The sequence below is a fragment of the Apteryx mantelli genome, chromosome 13 (assembly GCF_036417845.1).
Source record: "Apteryx mantelli isolate bAptMan1 chromosome 13, bAptMan1.hap1, whole genome shotgun sequence".
Classification (NCBI taxonomy): Eukaryota; Metazoa; Chordata; class Aves; order Apterygiformes; family Apterygidae; genus Apteryx; species Apteryx mantelli.
Window position 1 is genome coordinate 3,600,658 of NC_089990.1, and position 15,581 is coordinate 3,616,238.

The 15,581-nt window shown below is 56.9% G+C and overlaps 2 protein-coding genes and 5 non-coding genes across 7 annotated transcripts; all 7 read left to right on the top strand.

The window, feature by feature from the left end:
* The first annotated feature begins 1,672 nt into the window (after positions 1-1,672).
* Positions 1,673-3,465, top strand: LOC136993247 (40-kDa huntingtin-associated protein-like). The gene has a single exon (XM_067303908.1). It carries the CDS (start codon positions 1,673-1,675, stop codon positions 2,702-2,704), a length of 1,032 nt encoding a protein of 343 aa, XP_067160009.1. The 3' UTR covers positions 2,705-3,465.
* Positions 3,466-3,630: 165 nt separating this feature from the next.
* Positions 3,631-15,497, top strand: DKC1 (dyskerin pseudouridine synthase 1). The gene is made up of 15 exons (XM_067303906.1): positions 3,631-3,711; positions 3,927-3,988; positions 4,320-4,406; positions 5,014-5,105; positions 5,705-5,889; positions 6,421-6,485; positions 7,070-7,196; positions 7,575-7,705; positions 8,720-8,863; positions 9,298-9,418; positions 10,873-10,991; positions 12,193-12,296; positions 12,733-12,799; positions 13,346-13,504; positions 14,109-15,497. Exons 1-15 carry the CDS (start codon positions 3,696-3,698, stop codon positions 14,175-14,177), a joined length of 1,548 nt encoding a protein of 515 aa, XP_067160007.1. The 5' UTR covers positions 3,631-3,695; the 3' UTR covers positions 14,178-15,497.
* On the top strand, positions 6,590-6,837 carry LOC136993316 (small nucleolar RNA SNORD17). Its single transcript, XR_010885604.1, has one exon. It is a non-coding gene; the product is annotated as a small nucleolar RNA SNORD17 (small nucleolar RNA).
* Positions 7,398-7,473, top strand: LOC136993321 (small nucleolar RNA SNORD83). The gene has a single exon (XR_010885608.1). It is a non-coding gene; the product is annotated as a small nucleolar RNA SNORD83 (small nucleolar RNA).
* Positions 7,871-8,005, top strand: LOC136993315 (small nucleolar RNA SNORA36 family). Its single transcript, XR_010885603.1, has one exon. It is a non-coding gene; the product is annotated as a small nucleolar RNA SNORA36 family (small nucleolar RNA).
* LOC136993317 (small nucleolar RNA SNORD17) lies at positions 9,799-10,045 on the top strand. Its single transcript, XR_010885605.1, has one exon. It is a non-coding gene; the product is annotated as a small nucleolar RNA SNORD17 (small nucleolar RNA).
* On the top strand, positions 11,306-11,381 carry LOC136993320 (small nucleolar RNA SNORD83). Its single transcript, XR_010885607.1, has one exon. It is a non-coding gene; the product is annotated as a small nucleolar RNA SNORD83 (small nucleolar RNA).
* Positions 15,498-15,581: the final 84 nt, after the last annotated feature.

Sequence of the window (15,581 nt, forward strand, 5' to 3'; positions counted from 1 at the left end):
ACGCTGGAAAGCACGGACAAGAAATGAGTAAGGGAGAGTGGTTTGTTCCAGCTCTGGAAATCCCAAAGCCTGGACAGTGGAAATCATGGGCTGCCAAACTTCGTTTCTCCGTCTGGTCCTGGTGTCTTGTGCTGCATCAGCTTCACCTCCAGATCCTGCTGAGTAATTACGTTAGAAAAGTCTAACCAGAGCCGCCAACCAGCAAGTACAGAAATAACTGCAACCTGAGACTGGCGTGGAAGTTCGAAAGTGCATTTCCACAATATCAGCTAGCTGGTGTCAGCCACTTTTAAACGTACACATAGGTATATTTATACACACACACACTCACACATGCATAAAACACACACAAGCAGTTTTGTTCCTCGCAGTTCTTGCCCGGCCCTTCTGGAGGGACCTGGCTTTGGAAAGAGCCTAAGAAGGCGCCCGCTGGGAGGGAACTCTTGGTTGCTGTTTTCGCCTGTGGTAGCCACGAGAGCCCAAAGAGAGAAGTGAGGCAAGGTTTGCGGGGCCGGGACATCCTCTTTCAGACCAGCTGATAGAGCCGGGACCGCGGCAGCTGGGCTGCGCCTGCGAGTCCTCTTGTGGGGCTGGAACAGCAGCCGCAAGGTTTCAGCTCAGGCAAGGCCGGGACGTTGGCTTGGAGCAGGCCATAGGTTTGGTCGGCTCGAGAGAAAAAGGTGTTCAGCAGAGCAGAGGGGTCGTTGGTGGTGGGAGAAGCAACACGGTCTTTAGTCCCGAGGGACAGATATTTGCGGCCGTGATTAGAGCGAGCGCGCCGCGCAGCTTCCGCTCGCAGTCCGTCTCGCAGCACGGCGAGGCGCCGCCGGGTTTGCGGTCCCTGCGCCTGCTGCGAGCCGGCGCTTGCAGGAGGAGGCCGAACATTGTCGAGCCGCAGCGACATCGTTAGCTCGGGGGATTTTTTGTCGAGAGTCACAAAGCGATGAGTTACGCTGCCCCTCACCTTGCAGTTCCCCTCGCCAGCTCTGCGGTACAATCGCGAGCTAGGAGAACAGGTCAGGGCGGGTTTTTCTTATAGCTGCAGAGTGTTTGTTACGTGAACCGAACTCGGAGCCCGGCTGTGAAGCACCTGCACGGCGCCGGGAGGCCTCGACACCCGCGCGCCCGAGGAAAGCGAGGGCTGCTCCCCGCTCGCTCCGGAGGGGGAAGCGGGCGCCCCCCCCCACCCCCACCTCTCGCTATGTTGTTATCAGCACCGGGACCGGGACCACAACCGGGACCGACCCCGGCAGGGCCCAGCGCAGCCGCCGCCGCCGCCACGCGCAGCCCCGTGTCCCCCCCGGCGACCCGTTGCTAGGAGGAGGACTCGCAGCACTCGCCTGGTCACGCCCCCTTGGGGCGGGGCGTAGGGGAGGCCGCGCCCCGTCCCGCCCCTATCCGGCCGCCTCCCGCCGTGCCCCGGCAGCCGGCGCCCATTGGCTCCGCCACGTCGACCACGTGCTACGGACACTCGGCGCCCATTGGCCACGCCGCGCCACGTCGGCCACGTGACCCGGACACCCGGCGCCCATTGGCCTCCCGCGACGCCCACGTGCCTCGGGAGCCGGCGCCCATTGGCCCCCCGCGACGCCCACGTGCTCCGGCACCCGGCGCCCATTGGCCGCGGCGGCGGCTGGCGGCGCGGCGTCCGTTGCGGGCGGCGGCGGCGGCGATGCTGGCGGCGGCGGGCGGCGGCGGCGGCGCGGCGCCCGGGCCGGGCCCCGGCGGCGGCGGGGACGGGGACTTCCTGTCGCGGTACCGGCTGGTGTCGGCCAAGCTGCGGCGGCGGTTCCTGCGGAAGCCGAACGTGGCGGAGGCGGCGGAGCAGTTCGCGGCGCTGGCGCGGGAGCTGCGCGCCCAGGAGAGCCTGCCCTACGCGGCCTGGTGCCAGCTGGCCGTGGCGCGCTGCGCGCAGAGCCTCTTCCACGGGCCCGCCGAGGCGGCGGCGCTGGCCGAGGCGGCGCGGCTCTTCCTGCGCCAGGAGCGCGACCTGCGGCAGCGCCTGGCGCTGCGCGGCGGCTTCGGCGAGCACGTGGCGGCGGCGCAGAGCTGCGGCGCCTTCGCCGCCCGCCTGCACCTGGAGCGGGGGCAGCCGGCGCTGGCGGCCGGGCTCTGCCTGGAGCTGGCGGCGGCGCTGCGCGACACGGGCCGCCCGGCGGGCGCCGCCGCGGCCCTGCAGCGGGCCGCCGAGCTGCTGGCGGCGGCGCGGCTGCCGCTGGCGGCGCTGCGCTGCCTGGGCGAGCTGGCCTCCTGCCTGCTGCTGGGCGGCGACTACGCGGGCGCGCTGGCGGCGCTGACGCGGGCGCAGGCGCTGGCGCGGGCGGGCGGCGGCGGCGGCGCCTTCCGCGACGCGCTGGCGCGCTGCGAGGTGTCGCGGGTGCTGCTGCTGCTGCTGCTGCAGCCGCCGCCGGCCAAGCTGCTGCCCGAGCACGCGCGGACGCTGGAGCAGTACTGCTGGGAGGCGCCGGCGAGCGGGCCGGGGCCCGGGCCGGGCGGCGGCGGCGCGGCGGTGGCGGCGGCGGGCTACCTGCCGGCCGAGCTCTTCCTGCTGCTGCAGTCGGCCGTGCTGGCCTGCCAGGAGAAGGACCTGGAGGCGCTGAAGGTGCTGCAGGCCGAGCTGTGGCCGCTGCTCAGCCCCGAGCAGAACCACCTGCTGCACCTGGTGCTGCAGGAGATGACCAGCCCCGCGGGCCAGGGGCTCTGAGCACGACGCGGCCGTCGCCGACGCCGCCCTCGCCTCGGCGCTGCGGGGGAAGCGCGTCCCGGGTGCCGTGGGCCCGCACCGGCGTTTCCCTCCGTGCCGCTGTGACTCTGTGGGCTGCGCGAAGACGCTGCGTGCAGCGAGCCCTGTCCGTTCAAAGACCCTGTCCAGAGGCGCCGCTGCTGGGAGCCTCCCTGCGGGCTTTTGTGGCCGGCCTAGTCCTGACCCGGCACGGACACCGCAGCACTTCTTCCCCACGGCTTCCCCGTGTGTTCCCTGAAATGGGATCCTTCTCCCTGTGTGACTGAAGGGGCGTTTTGTCTTGAAACCCTCTTGCACTGCAGCAACCCTCTGCTGGGCTGTTCCGCTGCTGGTGATGCAGAGCGCCAAGTTGGCCTCGGTGGTGCCTTTCCTGGATGCCAGGAGCGATCCCTGAGCAACGGTCCCCGATCAGTTGTGTCCGTCCCGGCCTTTCTTCTGTTGCCAAAAGTCTTGATGGGGACCAGTTCTCTGACCCTTGCTCGGCTTTGGGCTGTTCCTGTTGCAGGGGCGAAGCTGTCTCAGCGGAGGCTCCGGAGCGCACGGTAGCCCTGGGTGGGGGGCAGTGGCCAGAGTGGTTCGGGAGCCCCTGCCAGCAGCGTGTCCGGCGAGGGCCGGCTTTCATCCGCCATGCCAGCGTGGGCCGATGGGAGCAGTGTTGCGTGGGAGCCTGCGGGAAAGACCCGCCCTTTGCATTAAAGTAAAGGAACTGTTTATGCACTTTATTTCCCAGGCTCCAGGCTCTTTCTTTGGCTGCGGCGATGCGCGGCTGCCCCGGACTCGGAGACACCAGCCCGGGGGGCTGGCAGCTCCGCTCGCCACGCCCCTCTGCTGTAGCCACGCCCCTCGCTCCACCCTCTCCTCCTTGGCCCCGCCCCTCCCGCGCGGGGCATGTCGGGAAGGGGGCGGCCCTTCCGGCCTCTGCGCGGCGGTGGGGGCACCACGCGGCGCGGCCATGGCGGACGCGGACGGTGCGTAGCGGCGGGGCCGCCCCGTCTCGCCCCGCCCGGCGGCCCCGGGGCTCCGCGGGGGGACGGGGAACGGGTCGACGCGGTCGCGGCGGGGAGGGCTGGGAGCGGCGGCGGCCTGCGCGGCCCGGGGCGGGGGGGGGGGCTCGGTGTGGCGGCGCGGCCGCGGGCCCCGCCGGGCCCGGTGTGGCGGGGCGCTGACCGCGTGTCTCCCGCAGGCTCCGGCGTGAAGAAGCGGCGGAAGAAGGAGAAGCGGCAGCTCGCCGACGCGGACGTTGCGGTGAGCCCGCTGCCCTCACGGCGGGGAGGCCGCGCGGTCCCGCCCGCGCTGGGCCCGGCCGCCGCGGGCAGCACAAAGGCTGCAAGCCCGCCCCGCCGGCCCCTGAGCAGCGGCGGGCTCTTCCCGCCCCCGGTGACCCCCGGGCCCGGTGACCCCCGGGCCCGCCCGCCGCAGCGGTTGCAGCGTTTTAAGCCAGATATCGCGGAGTAAAGAGCAGCCGTTGCCCGGGGAGCGGCCCCGGCAGGCGTGGGGAGGCGGCACGTGGTGGCGGGCGGAAGCTCGGCCGGCGCCTTTCAGCCCTCTGATTTTGGGTCATTTCGCCCGTTTGCAGGATATTCAGCATACGGAGGAATTCTTCATCAAGCCCGAGTCCCGCGTGGCCCAGCTGGACACGTCCCAGTGGCCGTTGCTGCTGAAGGTAGTGGGCGTCGACGGGCTTCCCGTGCTCGTGCTTTTTCTTTTGTTCTCAGAACGGGCATGTACAGGTGCAACGCTCCTCCTCAGCGTTTTGTAAACCTTTCCCCCCCCCCCCCCAAAAAAAAACCAGCTTATGTGTCCTTCAAAGCAGAGGCCAAGCCACTGCATGCAAAAATCATGCTATACAATTCGCCTGGCCTTATCGTTTGCACGCTACTCTGTAACATTATGATCCCTTGTAAAGACCGTGCAGAATTTCTTTAGCTCTTCTTTATTTTGGTTTGAGAGTGGCCTGTGGCCTACATGGACTTCTGAGCTCTTTGTACAGAGGTGCTGAGGCACACTGGATTTATTTCACTTTTTAAAGCTTTTCATTCTGTCATTTCATTTCATCTTTTCCTGTGGAGGATTTTTTCTTTCTCTTTCTAAAAAGACCTTGTGATTGCCTTTCTAGATCATTTTTAATTGGGAAAAGGCGCTTTCAGATACATATACGAATCAGACAGTGTACAGCTGGGGAGCTGTATTAGGGTAAAGCACTGCTGAAACTGAGGCACAGTGAGCTTGAGAGCATTTTACTTATGATAATTTTTGCTTGGATTTTGTAGAACTTTGATAAGTTGAATGTGTTGACAGCACACTACACACCCCTTCCTTCTGGTGCTAATCCCCTGAAGAGAGAGATCGCCGACTATGTTAGGTGAGTGTAATAACTGCAAGAGTGTTCTTATCTTTCTTTCACAGCTAATATGTTCAGGTGATCTCGTGACGGTGGCAGCTGAATATAAGTGGCAGCGACCGCTTTCGTCTGTGATGTTTTGAGTTCTGAATTTCTCTTGTACCTTTCTGCTTGCCTTTGTACCTCGCTGTTAGATGGTAAATCCGGAAACAGGACCCACTGGCCACTTCTTGTGAAGTTTGTTTTGTTCTGGGTTTGCGGCTGGTCTGCCAACAGGCATGCAAATGCCTGAGAAATTCTGAGGGGTCTTATGGAAAGTCATGGAGGCTGCTTGGAGTTTGTGTGCAGTGTTTTGATTTAAGTACTGAATAGTGATCAGCAGTCTGAAGAGATGAGAATTGCTTGATCTTGGAATATATGACCTGCCTTTCAGAGGAGCCGTGGGCAGAGTAACTCCTTGTGGTCTCAGTGGGAGCAGCTGTGGGGCTAAGCTTTTATTTGGCTCTTCATTTAGAAATACCTTTTTTTTTTTTGGCAGACGTGACAAGTCATCAAGGGTTCCACACTTGCTCTGTTTGCCCTGATGCTAAATTTCTAATCTCTGTCATCTTGCACTTTAGGTCAGGCTTTATTAACCTCGACAAACCTTCCAATCCATCTTCCCATGAGGTGGTTGCATGGATCCGACGCATCCTTCGAGTGGAGAAGACTGGACACAGTGGCACTCTGGATCCTAAGGTGACTGGGTGCCTGATTGTGTGCATTGAGAGGGCGACACGACTGGTCAAATCTCAGCAGAGTGCAGGTATGTTTACTGCCCTGGGACCGTTTTCAGTCTAACTGACTGGGGAAGTGCAGAGTTCTTCTGAAGACAAGCTGGCGATTTCCATTCCTGTCTACAAAAGGGCTACTCTTGGTCTTGAGGGACTTAAATTCAAGGATTGTTTAGCCATCTTGCTCCAAGCCAGTGAAAACATGCGCATGCTGTTGCAAGTGTTTTGATCATTTTTCCCTCTGTCAGGGGCCTGTGCTGTTTTAGGTCAAGGAAAACATTTCTGAATTTGTGTACTAACTGGACTCATGGCTTTAGGTGGCCTCAGTCTACAAGTTCAGTGAAGTAACACTTGATAAAGGAATATACCTGTAGCTTAGATTTTTTTCTTTTGTTGGAAGAACAAGCAACTGCATAATAAATTACTTGCCCTGTCTAGGAAAGGTGACTGCGAAGATGTCTGGTGGGCTTTCTAGATAGATGTTTGACTGTGTAGCAGTGTGCACCTTGAGGGCAACATTAAATGCAAGTGGCCACTCCTGACTGCTCTTGTCGTTCTTTTAGGCAAAGAGTATGTGGGAATTGTTCGGCTGCACAATGCAATTGAAAGTGAGGCCCAGCTGGCCAGGGTAAGTCTCTGCACACTGTTAGCTGTGCTGACACTTGAAGCGCAAAGTGTTCAGCGTCCCTGGGAGATGAGAGGGTAGGAATGGAGCTCGGGTGTGCTTTGTATGTGAGGTGATGACGAAGTTTATCCATTCTCTGAGTGCAGTGGCGCTGCCCTCCTGCAGCACCCGGGTTCCTGTTCTAGGGTCTGGGTGCTGTGCGGCCTCCGGAGACCCCGCAGTCTGCCAGTGTCCTACTGGGGGTTGCTGGGGCCTGTGGCTGGCTGCCTGCAGGAGTGAGGTGTGCTGGCAGGGTTGGAGCCCCCCCTCCGTGGGGGCTCCATCCCCACCGAGATGAGGGATGATGTCTGATCACGTACTACCACCTGATGAGAAAGCCCAGCTGTGCCTCACTGACAGCTGGGGCAGCATTTTGACCACATCCCTGGTTCATTTCGGCTTTTTTAAATGTGACCTAGCCAAACAATGATGAACCTTGTGGGTTCTCGCTCATGGAAGTGGTCCTAATGTCTGGAGACCCAAGGCACTTTTATATTAGGTGTGCTAATGGGAGAGGTGTGACCTGTTGCTTCTGCTTCCGCCCTCAGGCGATAGAAACTCTGACAGGCGCGCTGTTTCAGCGACCACCCCTCATCGCTGCCGTGAAGCGACAGCTGAGAGTCAGAACCATCTACGAGAGCAAGCTAGTGGAGTATGACCCTGAGAGAAGATTAGGTAAAATAGCACTGTCTTCTCTCTTTTCAACCATCAGCTGATAAAGTCCCTGTGAAATAGGCTGCTTGCTATTCCTTGCAGATGTCGTAAGATTGTTAAAGTCTTGCTGCTGTCAAGCAGTAACTGCTTCTTGCCTTGCTTCTGTGTGCTGAGAAACAAATCCCATCTATTTGTCTGTAGAGCCCAGTCCTTCACTGAAGAGCCAAATGATGTCAACTAGATGGCATTAGCACTCTGTGCAAAGATGACCTTCATCTATCACCCAATGCTGATGGCTCTGTGAGAGGCTAGACACAAAGCTTCTCTCAGAGAGAGCTTCTAGACTTGGTTCATTTCTAGACTTATGTTTAAGTGCTCTTCGCCTGGCCTGTGTTTCAGGTATCTTCTGGGTGAGCTGTGAAGCAGGCACATACATCCGAACACTCTGTGTTCACCTTGGCTTGCTGCTCGGTGTTGGAGGACAGATGCAAGAGCTCCGGAGAGTGCGCTCAGGGATTCTGGGAGAGAAGGTAGAGTGGTGACTAACTGTAACTGGCAATTCTGGAATTGTGAAAGTTACTCAGAACTTTGTTACTTTTATAGTGGTAGAAGAAAGTATAGCTGCGTGGTGGATCGGAAAAGTTATGTTTGTGAACAGCCCTCAAAATGTGGGAGCTTTTGCCATAGACAGTCTGAACCAAAGTGTTGAGTTCAGTTCAGGGTGGTTGCCCCTGTTCTGGTAATTAAACTTTGGGACAGTGAGTGGCTGGGAAATGCACCATGGTGACTGGAAGTTTTCTTAAGCCACCTGTGTTTCTCAGCCTACAAGCCAGGCGTGTGCCACGAGTTCAGGAATGTGAGCTGTCTGCTTAGCTATCTGCAACCACTTGGTGTCGCAGCACAGTGCGAGGCGCGTGCTTCCACTGAGACGCGCTTGGAGGATGCCAGCCTTCAGTGATCCTGAACTCCTGCGTAGGCTTTTCAGTCTGGGCCCAGCTGCATCCCACTGCCAGTCTGAGCTCCAGGACCAATTTCTCTCCCTGTAGAGCAGGAGTATCAGAGTGCAAGTGCTTCCTCATCCATCCGTGCTCTTATCACAGATGTAATCGTTTGCAGTCATTTTTGAAGTCCAGGTGCTGGATGCACAGCTGCCTCAAGAATTTATTGCATGTTGCAGTTTGAGGAGCTGGTTAATTTAAGCTTCTACTCCCTGATCTCCTTTGTCTAGAAGTCCCAGGTATTTGTGTAAGCTTGGTCACACTTCATATTTCATGTACTTTACATACTAGATCCAAGTGCAGTCTGAAGTTAAGATGGTTGAAGTCTGCTGTAACAAAGGTCAGGGCCAGAGGGGTTCAAACTGTTGACAGAAAATACTTGTTCTTGCCTTTTTTAGGTTGCTTTTTTTGACACTTCTGAGTTCAGAATCTTTTCTCTGCTCCCTTTCAGCACAGTATTTGCCATTGGTCTTTAGCTGTGTTCTCTTGTGTCTGTTTCGAGTCGGTGGCTGACTGGAAAGTTTTAGAAGGGTTGTGTCTTTTCAGGACAACATGGTGACTATGCATGATGTGCTGGATGCGCAATGGCAGTACGACAACAACAAGGACGACAGCTACCTGCGAAGGGTTATCCTGCCATTAGAGAAGCTACTGACTTCACACAAGCGGCTAGTTATGAAAGACAGCGCGGTAAGTTGCTGAGTTAGTGCCAGCTGACATCTGCAAAGCGCCCTCCTATGTGTATAGCTAGTATAACAAATGGGGGATCAGGATCCTCATGGTGTGTAGCACCACGTAGGACTTAGTATGGCCTGCTGCCAGATCAGCGGTAAGATATAAGAGCCCAGACCTGAATGGCAGAGATGGTGCTCTCCTCACTTTAGGAGCATGTGTGATGCCTATAAGAGATCTGCCTCACGGTCTGTTTGCTGGCAGGTGCTTTCCTTTGCTTGCTTTCTCCAAAGCCCTCAAATTTGTTTCTCATTCTCCACCATACAAAACGTGTGGGCATGTTATTGTTGGGACAGTAATGGCGAAGGGAAGCTAAAGTGATCTGAGGCACTTCTTAAGGTGCTTTGTCTTCTGCAATAGACTGTAAGACCTGCTGTTCCCCACCTCTCCAGGTTAATGCCATTTGCTATGGAGCCAAGATCATGTTGCCTGGTGTCCTGAGGTACGAAGATGGCATTGAGCTTAATCAAGAGATTGTTGTCATCACCACAAAAGGAGAAGCCATATGCCTAGGTATGAAGCTCCCTGTTCTTCTTGTGCCTGGCTAAATGCAGAAATAAGACTACATGCCAGTGAATGTGTGACAAATGAGTTCCCATTCACAGAAGGCTTAAATAGCACTTCCTGGTGGGAATTGTGGGGTGGCTTGGCCTAGCAAGCTAGGATGCAAGGCAGCTGGCATTGAGCAGGAGGTTAAGAAACAGCAGCTGCATCAGAGCCAAGTTACAAGCTGGGTAATCCATTGCTTGTGTGAGGGTCATCAGAAACCCTTGTGCTCCTATTAGCTCTTATCGCCTGGCCTACGAGCTGTCTTTTTGCTTCGGAGCCAGTCCTTGGCCAGGCGTGAAGGGATCCTCTCTTTCAGCTGCGTGAGGCTCGGGTGTGCTCTGTATGTGAGGTGATGACGAAGTTTATCCATTCTCTGAGTGCAGTGGCGCTGCCCTCCTGCAGCACCCGGGTTCCTGTTCTAGGGTCTGGGTGCTGCGCGGCCTCCGGAGACCCAGCAGTCTGCCAGTGTCCTACTGGGGGCTGCTGGGGCCTGTGGCTGGCTGCCTGCAGGAGCGAGGTGTGCTGGCAGGGTCGGAGCCCCCCTCCGTGGGGGCTCCATCCCCACCGAGATGAGGGATGATGTCTGATCACATACTACCACCTGGCACGTCACACCTACGGAGGAGATCAGTGTACAGGGACTTGAGTGGCTCCCAACTTCTGTGAAGTGACTTGAAATGGTGCTTTTTCCTAACTGGGTTCTTGGGAGAAGCCGGGCAGGTGGCATGTGCTGAAGGTACCGCACAGAAGGGTCTGTCTGCAGCAGTGCTCGGTGCCGCATGGCCGGGTGCTCTGGGATTGAGGGGCCTTGGAGGTGAAGCGCTGCAATACAGCTGAGCCTTTCCACCCTGCTGTCGGTAATGGCTGCAGCGACTGTTTCAGGGAGCTAGCAACAAACATTTAACGTGTATTGGTAGGATTAGTCTCCTCCAGTTTGGCTCTACAAACTGCTGGGAAGTCTGGAGGGAGCAGCACTGCTTCTTTGTGTAGTGGCTCAGTTCAGCCGCATCTTTAAACACGCTGCATTTCCTTGACCTGAGCAGAAGTGCTGTGACAGCTAGCAGAAGTGCTCTGACGTCCGCTTATGGAGCTCTGCCCTTGTCCGGTGACGGGCTCGCCCTGTTCACCATCCAGACCTGATGTTCTGGCACAAGCCCGAGGATTTGTGCATCTGTTGTTATTAATCCCTGACTCTGATGCTTTGAACAGCGTGACTCTCTGAAGGGCTTGCCCAGAAATCCCTTCCAGTGAGGTTTTGGGGGGATGTGGCATTGTTGGGGGCTGGGGGGGGGGGGAAGCTGCCTGATGGTTGTGGTGATGCAGGAAGAGCAGGCCAAATGCAGCGGGTTTATGTATCTGAGCTGTTGTGGCTTGGCTGGGTTTTAAAGTGTTTGTGGACTTTCTGCCCCCTTCTGCAGCGGTTGCCTTGATGACCACCGCGGTCATTTCTACCTGTGACCACGGAGTAGTTGCGAAGATCAAGAGAGTGATCATGGAGAGGGACACGTATCCCCGCAAATGGGGCCTCGGTCCCAAGGTGAGCAGGGTGGTGGTGCCGTGTTGGATCCTGGGGAGGAGAGGGGGGCTCAGCTTGTTGGGCCGTGGGGCTTGGGCACCCTTGGGCAGAGCTGGGCCCCACCTCTTCTCCTGGGCCCCTCTGTAAATTCCCCGGTGCTTCTCTGGAGCCGCGACAGTGGTACTTCCCAGTGCCGGGGCCGTGTCAGCTCAGTGCCGGAGGAGAGCCCGGCTTTCCCTCCTGTTGTGGGTTGAGCTGTGTCAGGGAACTGGGCTGTCGCCAATGCTCAGGTTTGGGCTTCTCAGGTTTGCGCATGAACCCTCCTCCTGTAAAGAGCCAAATGATGTCACCTAGATGGCACGAGCACTCTGTGCAAAGATGACCTTCATCTATCACCCAGTGCTGATGGCTCAGGAGGGGACAGAAAGGAGCTTCTCTTTATTCTCACAAAACTGTGACAGTGCAGAAATGCAAAACTGTGTGGAAAGAAACTAAATGCTGCCTGAAGGACAGGAGCAGTAGGAACACCTTTTGCGGGTTGTGCACCTCGGATCCCTCTCCTCTCTTGTGCAGCTGGTGATCCTGGGAGTAGGCAGATTTGTAGCAGCAGTCAGCTCTAGCTCCATCTGACCTGTAGTTTCCCTTCAGCCGGTGCTACAGCCTAGGCTTCAAACGTGGTGTGAAGCCGCGGTGGCCCATGGCATCACCCTGGTTCGAGAGAAGGGCAGAAGGTGCTGGGGATGTGCCCACGCTTATCTCGCAGCAAATGTGATGCAGCCTAGCTGCAGCGTGATGCAGCCTAGCCGGAGTCTCTCTGAACCTTTGGTGAAGAGCTCTTGCCTTGCCTTAGCAGTTGCAGTGGTGCAGCTGCAACGCGGCGGGTCACTGAGCTGCAGAAAGCTGGTCAAGGATCTGAGCGCAGGCAAGCGAAGTGCTGGGCAGGCCTCTTTCTCTGGCTTTATTGCTGCTGCCACCAACTTAGCCGTCCTTTACTGAGGAGATAACCACAGGGAGGGAGGAAGCGGGAGGTGGGAGGCTGCTGTACAGGGGATGCTTTCTGTTAATTGTCCGGAGGTCCTTGGGCAAGTGTCGGATGAGTAACGATACACTTGTTGGCTTGGCCTGTCGCTGGGATATCTGCTCTTGCGCCACGTGGCTGAAACACACGGCAGGGTTTCTGCGCCTTGGAGCTTCAGTGTGACTTTTTGTGCTCTGCTTTCAGGCCAGCCAGAAAAAGATGATGATCCAGAAGGGTCTGTTGGACAAGCACGGGAAGCCCAACGAGAGCACGCCGGATTCGTGGAAGAAGGAGTATGTGGATTACAGGTGAGCAGAGGGTGGCGGGCTCGGAGCGACGCACTGAGGGAAGGCTCCGCGCAGCAAGTGCTGCCCTGGGTGCTCCTGCTTGCGTTTAGACCGTGTTGCGCCTGGCAAGGTGTCTTTGCTGCCTGGCCCCGCTGTGTGCGCTTGTGTTTGCTGCGGTCACAGGGGAGCAAAAGGTGTGAGCAGACGGTTATCCCTCCACAGCCTGATGCTGTGGCTGCAGAGGGAGTCAGTCTGCTAAATGAAAGAGGGGAGGCCCTGCCGTTGTCCAGCCCAGCCGGGCGCTGGTGCGGGCTGCGGGCCTTCCCTACACTGAGCATCTGCCCCAACGCTTGGCTTGGGCTGAGGAGCTGTTGGGAGGGGGAAGGGGCTTTGTAATTGTCCGGGCCGGTGCAAGGTAGCGACAGTCCTGCCCAGTCTGGGATCTCTTCTCTTTCAGGGATACCATCAAAAAAGAGGCAGCAGCAGTCCCCCGAGCTGTCTCAGAGCCGGAGAGGGCTCCAAAAGTGAGTATCGCCAGGAGTGTCTGGTATAATCAGGTCTGTTTTGGGCCTTGTGACTCTTGTAGCGCAGTCAGGGGATATGAGGAGCTCTGACTTGAGCTGTACATGCTGCAACATCCAAGGCAATGTGTTTGACAGAGCCACAGTAGAGGAATGTTATTCCAGAGAACCTTTCTGAAACCGTGGGCAGTTTCTGAAGTGTCCTTTTATACCTTTGTCCTTACACATTTTATACAGATGCTGCCTCTGATGTTCCCAGGCAGGGCTTCTGCGTGCTCTTAGGGGGGTGCAGCTGCATTTCAAACTCTGGAGAGTATGGGGTGCAGGGAGCATTGGGAACTGTGGGATACAAGCTGATAGAGGGGAATGCTAGACAGTGTACGCTGGAAGGGACCTCTGGCCATTGGTAGCTCACTCTCCTATTCAAAATGGGCTGAGGAGTTGGATTGAGTCTGTCAAGGCAGTGGCGTTTGGGCTTGCATCAGCCAACAGCTCATCACTCGTGCCCTTTTGGGAGATGACCTGTCTGACGACATGTTCCCCTAACAGAGGAAACGAGAGTCGGAGAGTGAAAGTGAGGAGGCTGTGACCCCACCGTCCCCTGCCACTCCACCGCCAGATGAGCCGAGCAAAAAGGAAAAGAAAAAGAAGAAGAAAGACAAGAAGGCCAAAGAGGCTGCTGAGAGTGGAGGAGAGCAAATGGAAGTGGTACGTAGCTGGGGGCTGCCATGGTGTGGCCCAAGCGCTGGGAGAGATTGTTCCTAGTGCCTCTAGGATAAACACGTCAGCATCCTGCTGTATATGTCCTCAAAGCACCGGGGTCCCCCCAGGCAGAGGAAAGATGTCTCAATGTAGGCTTGTTCGTGAGCTGGCCTGGATGAGGGTGGGTGAGACATACTGGGCAGGTGAGGCTTGTGGGGATGGATCTGCAGTGGGGAAGGGATGGAGCGTATGGGTTGAGCATCCCTCGGTGCCTGGGGCATTTGGTGGGTACCCGTTCCTGCCAGGCCACCTCTGGTGCCCTGTAACAGGCCCCTGCTGGAGGGGGGCACCAGGCCTAGCGTGATGCTGGCTTGTAGTAAACGTGCTTGTGTGGTGCTTGGGTGGGGGGAATTGCAGCCAAGGGGAGCCTGCACGGGATCTGGAGTGGGGCTGCGGTGTTCGGATATCTGGGGTTGAGAGTGTGGGAAGGGGAAGCGAAGATGCGTGTTTCTGCGAATGCCTCATTCCAGTGGTGCCAGATGCCTCCCCAGAAATGAGCAGTAAATGATTCCTTTTCGATTCCTTCCTGATCTCTCCAACCTCTTCACAGACCAGTGAGACCAGCACCAAGAAGAAGAAGAAGAAGAAACAAAAGGAGGTAGAAGAGAGCTCGGAGTAAGCGACTGGATCTGTCCAAAGCAGGCGACCTCATCGGTGGGGAGGGAGGAGTCTGAGGCCTTGATGAAAAAGAGGACTGGCCATCTGGCAGCGGGGCCAGCAAGTTCCAAGCTCCTTTTCCGCTGTGTATATGAGCGAGAGGGTGTGTTTGCCCAGGGTGTGCCCTGTTTAGGTACCTCTCCTCATCCTGTTTTAAGGGTAGCCAGAGGAGAGGGGTGCCTGCCTGACTGCCCCTGCACTGGACTGCTCTGGGAAGCTGGACGCCTTGATGCCAATGGAAGTGGTATCTTCAGGGAGGTTGCAGCTCTTGGTGTCTCCATTTTCACTATGAGAAGGAGGAATATGCTTTCCCCCTCTCTTGTCCTGCCTCTTTCTTCCTTCTCTTCCAAGGTCAGAGCTGTTACCTGACAGTCGCAGAATGTGTTGATGCCCGTGAACTTGCCCAGTCATTGCCCATCTGAATGGGTTTGGCATGGGGACGGTTGAATCGGTTATTTTAAGGCCCCTGGTTTTAAGCTCACCATGTTCTTGGCTTGACCCTCAGCCAGCAGAGATCACATATTCTACCAAAGGATATTCTTTGGTACTTTTTTAAGTTTATCATAAAAAGATTAGAACATAAAATTCCTGCTTTTTCGCTTTGTAGTGTGGGGACCTGCTTGTTAGTTGTGCTGTCTGTTCTGCAGACCCAGTGCCCCAGTGATGCTGCTGGAGCCTACCTCCTGCTGGCTTTTTGTGCTCTTCCATGCCCGACTGCTAGAATGGGACTGCAGCGCGCTCAGCTGCCTTCCCTGTTTTTGGTATCTAATATGCTCCAGAGGCTGGAAATGGGGACACTGCTGGGGAGCAGGGCAAAGTGCCCAGGAAGCGGTGGGCCCATATGCTTCTCTAAAGGGCTGTCAGGACTGGAGGCCTTTGGGGCTGCAGCTTGGCCAAAGGCAGCTCTGTGAGGGGCACTAGGTGCGAAGCTTCAGCGGTTTCAGAATGACTTGTCCTAATTTCCTGTAGCTGGGGTGGCTCACTGGGAGCAGGAGGTCTCCTCCATCGCAGGAGTAGTGCTGAGCTGGGATTTCAGCCCTTTGGTGGGGCAGGATCTGGGCTGCTTTGTTCTGAGTTTCTATCCCTGCAGAGACCGTAGTGTTGTCTTAGCCCTGCTTTTGTCTGATTGTCTCTTTCCTGGTCTGCCTTTTCTCCCCTCCGAAGCTAGTGAGGCATGTGGACAGTGGGGCCAGCAGCTGGTGGCTGTCAGGAGCTGAGCAGAAAAAGTTGATTTTTATTTACTCCTTTTTTACATGAAAAATAAAACAACCCCTATTTTTCAGTGGGTGATTCTTCTTGCTCACCTGGCTCCTCTTGGAGGTCAGTGTTGCCAGGTCGGTTTGTGGGGAGGCAGTTAACACACACG

What these genes read in the sequence shown, in the direction of transcription:
- LOC136993247 (XM_067303908.1), top strand. Translation starts at nt 1,673, where the DNA reads ATGCTGGCGGCGGCGGGCGGCGGCGGCGGCGCGGCGCCCGGGCCGGGC.
- DKC1 (XM_067303906.1), top strand. An exon ending in CAAATCTCAGCAGAGTGCAG is followed by an intron (nt 5,890 to 6,420) that starts GTATGTTTACTG and finishes TCGTTCTTTTAG; the next exon opens with GCAAAGAGTATGTGGGAATT. An exon ending in AAGGAGTATGTGGATTACAG is followed by an intron (nt 12,297 to 12,732) that starts GTGAGCAGAGGG and finishes CTTCTCTTTCAG; the next exon opens with GGATACCATCAAAAAAGAGG.